The sequence below is a fragment of the Citrus clementina genome, unplaced genomic scaffold (genome assembly GCF_000493195.1).
Source record: "Citrus clementina cultivar Clemenules unplaced genomic scaffold, Citrus_clementina_v1.0 scaffold_5, whole genome shotgun sequence".
Classification (NCBI taxonomy): domain Eukaryota; kingdom Viridiplantae; phylum Streptophyta; class Magnoliopsida; order Sapindales; family Rutaceae; genus Citrus; species Citrus x clementina.
Genome location: NW_006262201.1, coordinates 6051574 through 6065585, shown reverse-complemented (window position 1 = coordinate 6065585; position 14012 = coordinate 6051574). Strand labels below are relative to the sequence as shown.

Sequence of the window (14012 nt, the reverse complement as noted above, 5' to 3'; positions counted from 1 at the left end):
CTCCCATTTATGTCTTTTCTTTTTCCATGTATGGAAGCCATTGAAATGATTTTTAATATTTTGAGGGGTTATTAGAGATATTGTAATAAACAGTCTACGAGTGGAGCTGAATACATATACAATTACACATAGTTCTACTATACCTTAGATATCTGCCTTTACCCATAGTTATGAAAAAAGAAAATATTTGAGTACTTAAATTCTTGCTTACTACTATAGGCCAAGGCCTCAATGGCTAGCAATTGAAATGATTAGAAGGGACAAGTCTTGATGGTATTTTGCATGTCCTTTGCCAAGAGACATTTTTTCATAGCTGTAAGCCTGCAAACACATTTCTTGTTGTTTCCATCAAAGGAGTTAAAGTAACACCCTCAATTTTTTTATTTTTTTTTCATGGGCTCTGTCTCTCTTCTTCATAAATAATTAGGCAAGTTATCTAAATGGCTGCGACTAATTAAATTCACCATGTGAACTAGGGATAGAAGTCACTTTGTTTATTTTTTTTTTCCTTTTATTAATGTCTGTGATTATTACAAGGATATTATTATAAAATTCACACAAAAAAAGTAAAAATTAGTATACTATAATTAACGGTAAGAATTTCTTGTAATATTATCAAAATATAACGACTAACCAGTATTTACCCTTTATTTCAAGTACAAATTGATTGTGCAGCAAATTAAAATTTATTTAATATATTTGTTAAAATGTCACGTCTATCTGTGATGATATATTTGTTTCCGTAACTATTTTAACAGAAGAGTTAATATGCGGTACTAAGAATTTATCAGGGGATCAAAATGATTGAACCAGACCGAAGTGTCCCTGCAATAAATATAGGACACATCAAGTGGGATATTTCCAGGATACGAATCCACTGAGAAACTTCAATTATCTTTGCCGCCTAACCCCGATCTTGATCATCAGCCGTCCGATCTGCAGAATCTGGGCATGGTGAAACGAGAAGATCTGGTAGATTCAGATACAGAAGAAGTTGATACCAATGGAAATCAAATGAGAAGAAGATTTCGGTATCCCGAAAGACCAGATGCAGTGGATTGTTCTAATCAACTAAGGACTGGCCGCTGCCGTTTTGGAATGTCTTGCAAATTTAATCCTGATGATTTGGTGTTGTTATACGATTGAGATATTTCTCGCATATTTTTAAGAGTATAACACTGGTTGATCAGCTAGAGATGTTAACAAAGTTTTATTGTTAAAACATTTGCTTACCCTACCAGGCCACCAAAGTGTCTTCTATGGTATCTCATGCAAGATTCTAAGTAAAGAGCTGTGAGCTTTGTCCCGTGATATATGCCCAACAAAACCGAACCATGCAAATATCTCGTGTTCATCTATTTGTTCTTTGTGTTACTTAATTTGCTATGTGTGTGACCTTCACATAGGTTTCTTTGTGTTCTTTTGTTTATTCCGCGTCTAGAGTTGCGCTGAGCTGTTCTTGACCATGGATTTTGGTCTTGATCCTAACATCTATTGAAATGGTAAAGTACATGTTTACCTGATGTATGTGTTTGTATTTGCTACAAGATTTATTCTCATATAGAGAATTACTGACTTCAAGGTTTATAAAATTCTTACAGAATCTCAATCATTCCATTTACTCAAACTTAGTGTCTACTGAAACGGTAAAGTATGTGTTTACATACACAATGTATAGGTACTTTTGCTACAAGAATTATTCTCATATAAGTATACTGACAAGAAGCTTTATGAATTTAAATTCTTACAGATTCCCAATATTTCATTGTACTCCAACGCAATGTCTATTGGAATGGTAAAGTATATGTCTTAATAATGTCATATTTGACGTAAAGGTTATAAGTATTCTCGTATAGATTAAGTAAATTGACTTAATGTAAGCTTTGTGATATTCTTTCAGAATCTCAAGAACTCCATGAACTCCAATAAGTTGTATGTTGGAATGGTAAAGTATTTATATTTACACAAATTTATCAGTTCGAATTCTTTGTCTTCCTCATCTTAAAAGGTCCATCACTGACTGAAAACAGATTACTCGAGACCAGATATTGGCTTTGATCAGCTTCATCATAGAAGTTCCAACACTAGTATTGGAGCAGCTGCTTTCTTCCAAGCGTCAAATTTTTTATGCAATTTTGGCTATGTCATTTTCTCTTGTGACAATGATTTTAGGCATAAACGAGTTCATTTACAGGGGAAGAAAGGGAAGAGTTTCATGGAGATGGAGGAAGATACCTTGGTTCTATTATCCATCTCCAAGTAAATCCAAATTATTTGGTTCTGCCATTGATTCATTTTTCAATTTTATGTTCACAGCAATTGCGTTTAGTTTCTATATTAGACGCAAAGATAATCAAATCAAAATATCCATGTGACCTCCAGTCTTTGCATTTTGTGTAATGTGGTCACAATTTCTTGACAATTCTTCAGAGTTGATGCTTCTCCGGTATAGATCCACTGGAAAATAAAACCCTTAATTGAAGATGGTTTTAGAACTTGTAGTATTTGTTTGGAATTATATATGAACAAAAACTGTAATATAATATACTTCTTCCCATATATGTATTTTTTTTATGTGTGCTAGCCATCGAAATTATTTTTTTTTTTTTAATAATTGTTTACCATCTGTAGATATAAAGTTTGAAGGCTACTTACAATGTATAATTAATACATACACTCGAGGTAATATTTACCCACCCAAATTTTGGCGAGTGAAAATACTTGAGTTTCATATGTTTCAAAATTTTGCCTCAATTAGGCCAAGACCTTAGAGGCTACTGGCATAAAATTCGTATGAAGGATAACCTAACAGATGCTTTCACTAAGCCGATTAATGGTGCTCTTGATTAATTTGATGGATATTGTCTTCAAACTTGCATCATCTCTTATCATTCATGGAAAATGTAATTTTTCTTTTTTTTCCAATTAGAACTAAATTTTAAGAGTCAACAGGAGTTACAAATGGGTAGTATAAGAAACCGAACATATAGACTAAATTAAATCGATCACATTCCTTGTTGGGATAAAGTTATTGAAAAACATGTTCTTAATTATTGTGAAATTAGTAAAGAATTAATTTCAAAGAGTAATGAAGTTTTTATAAAGCAAATCATCATACCAAAAACGTAGTAACATGCTAATGGAAAATCGAAACGTTTGTGTGTAACTATGATTGGTAAATCAAATTTCTAATTGGAGAAATTTTAGAATACATCACAGATAACGCAATCATCTAATATAAGTATGACATGTATATTTGAATTTTATGTAATCACGAATTGCACGTCAATTCTTCAAAGTCAATACAACATGTCAAAATATCAATTACTTATCATACGACTGGTATAATACCTCAAAGTTACTCTAAAATTTCTTCAATTGAGTGGAGAAATTAATGTTTACCAAGAGGTAGCGTCCCACATTTTGAAATTAGAAAGCCGGTGGTGCTGACCTTTGACAAACTGGAGAGAACGTGCCTCACTTTTATTGGAATTTTTTGCATAACCTCTGCACTATAAAAGCAATAGAATCGTGAGGGATGTAGCATTTCATTTTACATCCGAGAAAAGTTGCGAGTTCGTAAAGGGAGTTTCTCCTTTATATAAGTGCTATATTGTTGTTTTGAGTGAGAAATTTCTTTTTTTCTTCTGACACATGTAATAGAGAGTATAATTATTTTTTGTTTGAGTTTAGAGAAAAGTTGTGAAGCCTGATACACGCGAGAGTATTACAGAGGTCTTTGGCTTTTCTGAAGTTTCCGCAAATGAGAAATATTTAGGCTTGCCAGCGATGATTGGGAGGAAGAAGAGAGAGTTTTTCCACGAACTGAAATTTAAGGTGCTGAGAAAATTGAGTAAATGGCGAGGAAAAGTTTTCTCTTGTGGAGGAAAAGAGATTCTTATCAAAGCAGCAGCACAAGCAGTCCCTTCATATGCTATGAGTGTGTTTCGCTTACCGGCGACTATGTGTGAAGATATTCAGCGGAGGTTTACAGCTTTCTGGTGGGGGTTTTCGGAAAATAAACTGAGGATACACTGGATGTGATGGACTAGTATGAGCCGCGCAAATGAGGAGGGTAGTTTGGGTTTTCGAGATTTAGGGTGTTTTAATCAGGCTATGTTGGCAAAACAAGGTTGGCGTTTGCTTATTTATGGGGAGACACTTACTTCAGGGGTGTTAAAGGCAAGATATTTCCGACGATGTTCGTTTCTTGATGCAATTATTGGTAATAATCCTTCATTTATTTGGCGAAGTATATATTCTTTGGGGGCGCGAGCTGTTACAGCGGGGAATTCGATGGTGTGTGGGGTCTGTTGAAAAGTCAAAGAAGAGCTTGCAATTTCAAGGTTAGTAGCACGATTCAACAAATTGTTGGTTACACCAACAATTGTAAAGATTTTTCAAGCCGAAAAGAAAGAACGGACAAAGGAGATGGATTTAAAAATAATAATAATTAAAAATTATATTTTTAATTATTTTATTCTTTGCATAGTAATTCATTTCTTCTATAAATAGTTAAGGATTTCATTCATTTGAAATAATTCCAAAATTGTTAAGCTTATAAGTTTCTAAACTTTTGAGAGAAGTGAGAGAAATGTGTCTGGGAAATTTATCTTTCCTGCAGAGTGTGAGAGTACTGGGTATATTTGGGTTTCTGGGAAGTGAGATTCGTTACTCAAATATTTTACTCTATTAATTATTAAATAAACAATTATTCTTTTTTGCCTCCGTGGATGTAGGTTTAATTACCGAACCACGTAAATTCTTGTGTCCTTTATTTTTCTGTAATTATTTGGTACGCTTAATTCCGCATTCTACGCACAACAGGGTCAGGGCAACATATTCGTACTTATGGTGATAATTGGGTGCCTAGGCCGTTGTTGTTCCGACCTATTTCACCAAAAATTTTGGGCAATGAAGCAAGGATTGCTGACTTGATAGAGAATGGGAATTCGTGGAACATGACTTTGCTACGGAAATATTTCTTGCCACCGGATATCCATTCTATTATGAAAATTAAGCTCCCTTCACAAAGTTGTAATGACAGGGTAATATGGTACTATGATCGTTGTGGGGAGTACACAGTGAAGTCTGGGTACATATTGCGAGAACATGGAAGAACCTTGATAGTGCTGCATCTTCTAGTGTTTCATCAAGGCAGTGGGCAACCATTTGGAAGTTAATTGCTCCTTCCAAGGTTAAGATATTTCTGTGGCGTGCATTTTCAGGATCGCTTCCATCTATAGAAAATTTAGAACTGAAAAGGGTGGTGGATGATTCGCGGTGTAGGATTTGTGGTGAGGCTGGTGAGTCTATTTTGCATGCTCTATTTGTTTGTCAACATGCTCATGATGTATGGGAGCTTACTTCATTTACTATTACGGAATTTTTGAACCGAGTTGCATGTTTGTGGGAGGTGTGGGATATTGTTTATTCTAAAGTTGCTTTTAATGAAATTCAACTCTTTGTCTTAATTATGTGGGGGATTTCGAGGGCGAGAAATAGGATTTTATATGATGGGGGCCAAGCCATCTCCTAATTGTGTGGTAGCTTCAGCCCAAGGAATTTGGGATAGTTGTGTAGGGAGAAATTGTAGGGATATAAATACTATGTGTACTGTCCAAGATGTTGTGATTTGGGAGCCTCCACAGTTGGGTTGGTTTAAATTAAATACTGATGTGGCAGTGGATGTTCAAAATGGAAAGGTCAGTTATGGAGCTGTTATTAGAAATCATGAGGGATTGGTTATGTTGGCTGGAACCGATTTTGGGAATTATTGTGAGGATGTGGCTATTGCTGAGGCAGAGGCTATTCGCTTTGGTATTCGACTTGCTAAGGAGACTGGTTTGTTTCCGTTAATGATTGAGTCAGACTCGTTGTTTGTTATTCAATTGATCCAAGGAAAGCAACGTACTGGTACAGAGCTTTTGTGGATAATTTCTGATGTGCAACAACTTATGCAACCAAAGCAGGACTTTAGGATTCAGCATATTTCAAGGAATGGTAACCAAGCTGCGGATGCTCTAGCTAAATAAACTCTTCAAACATGTTCGTCATTTGTACTGCTAGAAAACTTTCCACAGTCTATAGGTCGTTATCTTTGAATTATTTCCTAATTTAATGAGAATTAATTTGTTTAAAAAACAAAAACTACTCAAGTCCTTCTCCATTAGTCCGTGGCTTAATTTTAACCATGATTATTTGAGAGTTCTTTCACTTAAAATACGTGTGTCTGATTTATTTTTATTTTTTCTTAATTTTATTGTTGTTGTGTGTCAACTTTTGATTTATAATTTCATAACAGATGACATTTCTAGTCTCTTAAAATTTATTTTTACCAATTAGGGTCCTAAGAAATTTTTAATGTTTCAAAAAAAAAACACTAGTGAATAATAATATATTATGATATATAAATTGATTATTGTAGACTACTCCAAATTAATATTAGTTAATTTATTTCTTTCTTTTTTATGATACTGATAAAAGAAAAATAAGAAAAGAAAAGGATATCAGGGATCTTAACTTAAGAATGAGAAAATCAGGTTTGGAGGGGAAAAAAGTATGTTGACTGAGAGCTCCGAACAATTCGGACGTGGCGATAACCCTAATCTCGGCGAGGATTTTCCACCGCCGTTTAGGGAGGCGAGAACGATAAAAAAAGCAAGGTTCCGAGATGAGGAAGTAGGTGCTGACAACCCTAAACATATTTCTTATAAGGAAACGCTCGTACATTCGTCCCAAGCAACGGAGAACGGTAGTGGAAGTGGAACATTGGATTGGGACTTCGAGGAGGGGGACGTGGTGGAGAATCACTCTGGAACTATGCCGTCAATCTCTTTTTCGGCTAGGGTTCATGAAAAACTGAGTGAGCCGTGGAAAAACTCAGTAGTTGTGAAATTACTGGGCCGAACAATTGGTTACAGAACCCTATGTACTAGGCTGAATGGACTGTGGAAGACAGCCATGCCATACTCGGTGATTGATCTTGAGAACAATTATTTCCTGATCCGATTTCGCTCGGCTGGAGATGCTGTTGATGCCCTAACTAGAGGTCCTTGGCTTATAATGGGGCACTACTTAACGGTGCAACCATGGACACCATCTTTTGACTTCTTAAACACAGCCCTTGATAGAGTGACTGTCTGGATCCGACTACCTGGCCTTGCTGTCCATCTGTATGATAAAAAAGTCCTTCAAAAACTTGGCCAATTGGTAGGCACCGTGATAAAAATAGACTCGAATACAGCCTCTTCTACTCGTGGCAGATTCGCCCGAATTGCTGTCAGTATTACCATAGATAAACCCTTAGTCTCTCAGTTTGAGTTGGAAGGGAAGGTCCAGAAGGTGGAATATGAGGGGCTGCCAGTAATATGCTTTACTTGTGGACGATATGGCCATAACAGCAATGGATGTAAGGAGTCTGGTACTGAGAAGCATTATGAGGATGTTGCCCAGCCACAACATGATGGGCACGTCAATGAGGAGCCTATCCAGCAGGAAGCTAGACGTGAGGATGCCAATAATGTAGAACCCTTTGGACCTTGGATGATTGTTGCTAGAAAAGGTCGGAAACAGCTTGTTGGGAAGGAACACACCAGCAACTCTTACCGATATCAGGAGAATGCTGGGGTCGGTGCCTCAAGGTTCCAAGTATTGGCTCAGCATCCAGATGGCCACGTTAATTCTATGCCTGTAGCACCTACAAATATTCCATCCACCTCCCGTCATGCATCGACACCCTTCATGAACCCGACTTTTACCATCAACAATGACCTCCTAAACACGAGCACTGCCAGAAGAAAGCCACCTACCAAAACTGTGGCTAAAAAACATACTAGTTTGAAGCCAACGTCTTCCAACAGCCCTAGCCAAAACCTTTTTCAGTCTCTTGCCTTTCTTGAAAGAGAGAAGGACACAACTATCCCTCCCCATGCAAACCCTAGTTATGACAAACGACCCAACCCAAATATTTGCCCTGGTTTCCAACAAGTCTCACCGCTAGATACCACTTTAGACCCGACCAAGCATAAAGTGGTGTTTTGCTCCTCTCAATCACTCCCTCCTGGAGATGCGAGGAATATGGACATTGAGCACCGAGATAAAATGAAAATAAACCCCCAGCTTCAGGCGGATCCTCCAGATGCTTATACTATCCCTGTTGTGAAGGGAGTGGAGAAGCAGCATATACATCCTGATGGGTGTATAAGTGGAGTTGATGGGCTTGAGATGTCTGATGATGATGACTTAATGGTTCAAGAAACGCCGTCGGCGATGATGGCTGATGTAAACAGTCAGCAGTGTTAAACTTATAATTTTTATGTCAATTAGCATTATGTTCTGGAATGTCCAAGGGGCGGCATCGACTAAGTTTCGACGCTCTTTTAAGACGATTGTTAGGAACTATAATCCTTCTCTGGTGGTGCTTTTGGAACCTCGAATTAGTGGGGCTAAAGCGGATGATTTTATCCGGCAAAGTGGCTTTGAGAATTCACATCGAGTTGAGGCAGTGGGTTTTGCTGGAGGAATCTGGGTTCTTTGGAGGAATTTTATTGAAGTGGAAGTGTTGGTTAATCATCGCCAATTTGTTCACTTCAAAATTTCTATGAATCATGTTTTTGTGTCTTGGGTCACGTCTGTGTATGCTAGCCCTAATCCAATGTTGAGACGTCAACTATGGCAGCATTTGGACAGTATTGCTATTTCTTCTCAAGGCCCGTGGTTGATTGGCGGGGATTTTAACACTATTTTGTATGCTTCTGAAAAGCATGGGGGAGTTGCACGACATCCTGGAGTGTGTGGATTGTTCCGGCAGTGGGTTGATGGGAATAACTTGTTTGATTTAAAGTTCAAAGGGCCAAAGTTCACCTGGTCGCGGGGAACTCTTCTCAAACGCCTTGACCGAGCTCTTTGTAATCATGAGTGGCTTATGAAATTCGCGGATAATACTGTACTTCATCTCCCGAAGGTTGCCTCCGATCATAGGCCGGTGTTGGTTCGTTTCGAGGGGGCTGTTTCCAGACTCCAGAGTAAGAGGCCGTTTCGGTTTTTGGCTTCCTGGCTAACTCACGAGCAGTTCAGTACTTTTGTAAAGCAGGCGTGGGATCCTAATGTGCATTATAATACTGCGGTCTCTCGTTTTGTCCATGCGGCTCAAGGATGGAATCGTGAGGTGTTTGGGAACATTTTTCAGCGGAAAAGAAGATTAATGGCTCGGATTAATGGTATTCAAGCAGCGTTAGAGAGGTATAGCTCTAGAGGGCTGATTCGGTTAGAGGCCAGGTTGCGAAGTGAGCTGGAAATGGTGATGGCCCAAGAAGAGATTCTTTGGTTGCAGAAATCTAGAAAAGATTGGATTATTCATGGGGATAGGAACACTAGTTTCTTTCACCAAAAGACCATTACCCGAAGGAGGCGAAATCGAATTGAGGCAATTCAGGATAGCTCGGGGAATTGGCTGTACAATGAGAACGAAATTCGGAGCCATGCAATCGGGTATTTCTCATCCCTTTTCACGAGTGCAGCTGAAACTCATCAAGTATATCCTGTGCCGAACTATTTCCCAGTCTTGGAGATTAATGATCTAGAATGTGTGGCTGACCCAGTGCTGGAGGAGGAGATTAAAAGAACTATTTTCGGCATGAAGCCACTCAAGGCTCCAGGTATGGATGGCTTGCATGCTATTTTTTACCAATCTCAATGGGAAATTATTGGCCCTTCTTTTTGTAAGTTTATTGCTGATATTTTTTCTACTGGTAGCATTCCTAAAGAAATCAACTCTACCCTTTTGGTCTTGGTCCCTAAAGTAGAGCATCCCACCAGTTTAAAAATGTTCAGACCAATAAGCCTGTGCACAGTTGCTTATAAGACAGTGACTAAAATAATTGCAAATCGCCTGCAAGCCTTGCTTCCTGAACTTATATGCCCTCAACAAACGAGTTTTGTTCCTGGCCGCCACATTGTAGATAATATTGTCATTGCTCAGGAAGTGATGCACACCATGCGTAGAAGAACAGGAAAGAAAGGTTTCATGGCCATAAAAGTGGATCTTGAAAAGGCATATGATCGGCTTAATTGGTCCTTTATTTTTGATACTCTTCAACAGACTGGGATTCCTATCCAGTTATCTCGGCTTATCATGGAATGTGTAACGACAACTCGCGTGCACATTCTGTGGAATGGGGAAGTGACAGAGGAATTTGTTCCGGGGAGAGGCATCCGGCAGGGTGACCCGCTTTCTCCTTATATTTTTGTTCTTTGCATTGAGCGCTTGAGCCATGGTATCACTCAAGCAGTAGCGGAGGGGAAGTGGAAGCCTATTCGACTGGCTAAAAATGGAATTCCCTTAACTCATTTATTTTTTGCAGATGATCTTCTTTTATTTGCTGAAGCTTCGCTTGATCAAGCCCATAATATTGATGATGTGTTGGAGACTTATTGCCTTAGTTCTGAAGCAAAGGTCAATAAATCGAAAACTCAAATTTTCTTTTCCAAAAATATTGCGACCAGAGATGCAAGAACTATTGGTAATGCGTTGGGTTTTTCGGTTACGCATGATTTGGGCTGCTATCTCGGAATGCCACTGTTACACTCGCGTGTGACCAAAGCTACATATCAATCGATTTTAGACAAGGTGGAGATGCGGCTCACGGGTTGGAATGCGGCTCACTTATCCTTTGCTGGTAGAGTCACTCTGGCTCAATCAGTGATCCAAGCAATGCCTATTTATGCTATGCAAACAACCTTACTCCCTTCTTCGGTGCGGAACCAAATTGATAAATCCTGTCGACGCTTTATTTGGGATGGCAGTTCAAAGTCTCCTAAAATGAGCATGGTGGGATGGGACAAAGTCTGCTTGCCAAAGAATCAGGGTGGCCTGGGATTTAAAAATTTAGAGGCAATGAATCAGGCTCTGTTGATGAAGATTAGCTGGGGAGTTATTGCCAATGCGGATAAATGGTGGGTGAAGGTTATACGTACTAAGTATGGCCTGGAGATGGGCAATCTTCCGGTTTCTTTCCCTAATAAACCAGGGTCAAGGATTTTGACGGCTATAAGGAAAACATGGGCAGCAACGATTCAGGGGGTTCGTTGGTCCGTGTGCAATGGTACTCGAGTTCGCTTCTGGCTGGATTGCTGGGTGACGAAGCATGATCCTTTGGTAAGGTTCGCTCTTCAGCCGATTCCTTATGATGTTGTTAATGAGACTGTGAATGCTTTTGTCAATGATCATGGTGGCTGGAGATGGACCAGTTTTGAACACCTGCTACCAAGCTCCATTCTCATGCAAATTGCGTCAGTCATGCCTCCGGCTCCTCACCTTGGCCCTGATCGTATCTACTGGTGTTTTGACCCAAAAGGCCTGTTCACTGTCCGCTCTGCATATGCTTCTGTTTGCCATCAAAGCAGCCACACTCACGACCGAGTTTGGAATCTTCCTTGGTCTTGGAAGGGTCCTCAATCTGTTCGCATCTTTATATGGACGCTTCTGCATGGGAAACTGAAGACGCTCAGTGAGCTAGCGAGGCGGCACATCCCAGTATCTAACATCTGTGATAGGTGTGGAACTTCGGCTGAGGATATTCTTCATGTGTTACGGGACTGTTGCTGTATCAAGAGAATTTGGATTCGGCTTGTGCCGGAACGTGATCACTACAGCTTCTTTAACGCTAGTTTGAGAGAATGGATTGTGGCGAATCTATACAACAAGTGGAAGATTATGTCTAGTGTCCCGTGGGAATGCATCTTCGGCGTGGCTGTTTGGAGGCTTTGGTTTTGGCGGAACCACTTTTTCTTTGGTGGGGAGTTGGTGGACAGCAATACGATTCATATGGACATTATGGCTAGAGCGAGTACAATTCAACGAGTTAATAGCTCCCACATTAGTCAACAACTGAGACGCAAGGAGATGTTTATTGGCTGGTCGCCTCCTCCATGGCCTTGGTGCAAATTGAATACGGATGGCTCCTGTAAAAACACAGGGGAAGCGGGAGCCGGGGGCGTCATTCGGGATTCGAGTGGTTACTGGATATCAGGTTTTTGTATGAATCTTGGGGAAAGTTCAGTGACCATGGCTGAGCTTTGGGGGCTCTATCAAGGATTAAATCTCGCTTGGAACGTTGGCATCAGCCGCTTATTAGTAGAAGTGGATAGCTGCTGTGTTGTTCAGATGACCGCTAAGCAGGCGATTGTGCCTAATGCTTGCTATACCTTAATAGCGGCAATCCGAGAATTATTAAGTAGAAATTGGCAGGTTTCTATCACACACATCTACCGTGAAGCGAATTCAGCTGCGGACTTCATGGCTAATTTGGCTCTTTCAGTTCCTGTTGGTTTGCACTCATTCCATAACCCGCCTGTGGGTGTTTTTTCTATTATTTCGCAAGATAATCTTGGGGTTACTCATCCCCGCTTTGTTCCTGTCTAGCTCTCTCTGAGGAGCCCCATTTAATCAAAAAAAAAAAGAATGAGAAAATCAAAGTGTCCTTCTCCCAGAATATAGACCATTAACTTAGAGTAGGGTGCTCATATGTTCATATATTAATACAGATTCCCGCAGAACAGATCTTTGTTGTCGTCAACTTTGTCCTAGAGGTTCCATCACTCATACGAAAGGCAAGGGTTTCATGGGAGTGGAAGGAGAAAATGCCTTAGCTATATTATCTTTCTCCACCAAGTAACAGCAAGCCTTTTGACATTCTTAACTGATTTTAGTGGGTTACTTTGTGCTATTTTCAGGTGTATTTTTACAGCAATGGCATCAGCTTTCTATCTTGGCCCCTTATCTTTGCCTTTTGCCTTACGTGTTCAAAGTTTCGAAAGAATTCTCCCGACAGGACGCAAATTTAGAGAGTTGGAGAATTAAGTACTGATGAGGAGGAGTTTTTCTAGACAAGGCTGCATATTTTGGCATTTATTTTAATGCACAGATTTAAAAAAATAATAATTATTATTTGAGTACTTGTTATGAGAGACCTGAACTTTCAAATACTCGTAAATTAAATGTTTATGATAAGCTGATTGCATTTGTTTCGCTGAAGTTCATGACAAAATTTGACCCGATAAAAATTTTTGACTGAATATGAGAATGCGACATGTCAGTCAAATCATGCGTATTGAGATTTTTTTTTTTTTTTAAAGAAAAACTTGTATCCTTAAATGGTTATAGTCTCAGCATGCTTAACTATGAAGTTCTGAAGTAAACCACTTAGAGATATTAAGTTATTTAAATTCTTGCCACCGTTGTCTTTAGAGTGGTTGCTAGCCCCACAAGACCCCCTCACAGTGACATCTCAAACTTGATTTATCAAATTTTGCAATAATTTTTTCCCCAATAGTCTTAATTTTATAACCTTATATTCAAGACCCATAAGTCAGCTGGTCAGTTTTTTTATTATCATGAAGAAAAGAGTTTTGAATTCTGATGCAGTCTCCAACGTATAACCTTGGCTTTATTAAGACAATAAAAGCCACCAATACTTGTTTATTATCATGGTGTGTTTACTTCATGGAATAAAGAATGTGAATGAAGGAATGAGAATGAAACCTATGTTTATTTGGCAAAATATAATTTGAAAATGAGAATAAAATATGTGGTCCCACACAATTTAAAAATAAGAAATGAGAATCTCATTCCCATGAGGGGATTGTGAATGAAAATAAGAGAATGGAAATGGAATATATGTTTACTTTTGTATCCCTCTACTTGTTTCATATTTCCCAAATTACCTTCATTCAAATCACAATTAATTTTATTATTTTAAATGTCATTAATAATAATTATTATTATTATTATTATTATTAAATTTTATTAACTTTATTATTTTAGTTATTGTTAATTATTTTTATTATTATTTTTATTAATATTATCAATATTAACAAAAAATAATGATAAAAATAATTAATTTATCATTATTAACAATATTATCGTTATTGTTGTTGTTATTATTATTATTATATTATTAATAAAAATAATAATAACTAAAATAATAAAGTTAATAAAATTTAATAATAAT

The 14012-nt window shown here is 38.3% G+C and overlaps 1 protein-coding gene across 1 annotated transcript; it reads left to right on the top strand.

Moving 5' to 3' along the window:
• Nucleotides 1-5516: 5516 nt before the first annotated feature.
• LOC112097823 lies at nucleotides 5517-6035 on the top strand. Its single transcript, XM_024183404.1, has one exon. It carries the CDS (start codon nucleotides 5517-5519, stop codon nucleotides 6033-6035), a length of 519 nt encoding a protein of 172 aa, XP_024039172.1.
• The last annotated feature ends 7977 nt before the right edge of the window (nucleotides 6036-14012 follow it).

Bases quoted from the DNA above. Each gene is read 5' to 3' on its own strand.
- LOC112097823 (XM_024183404.1), top strand. From the start codon at position 5,517: ATGGGGGCCAAGCCATCTCCTAATTGTGTGGTAGCTTCAGCCCAAGGA.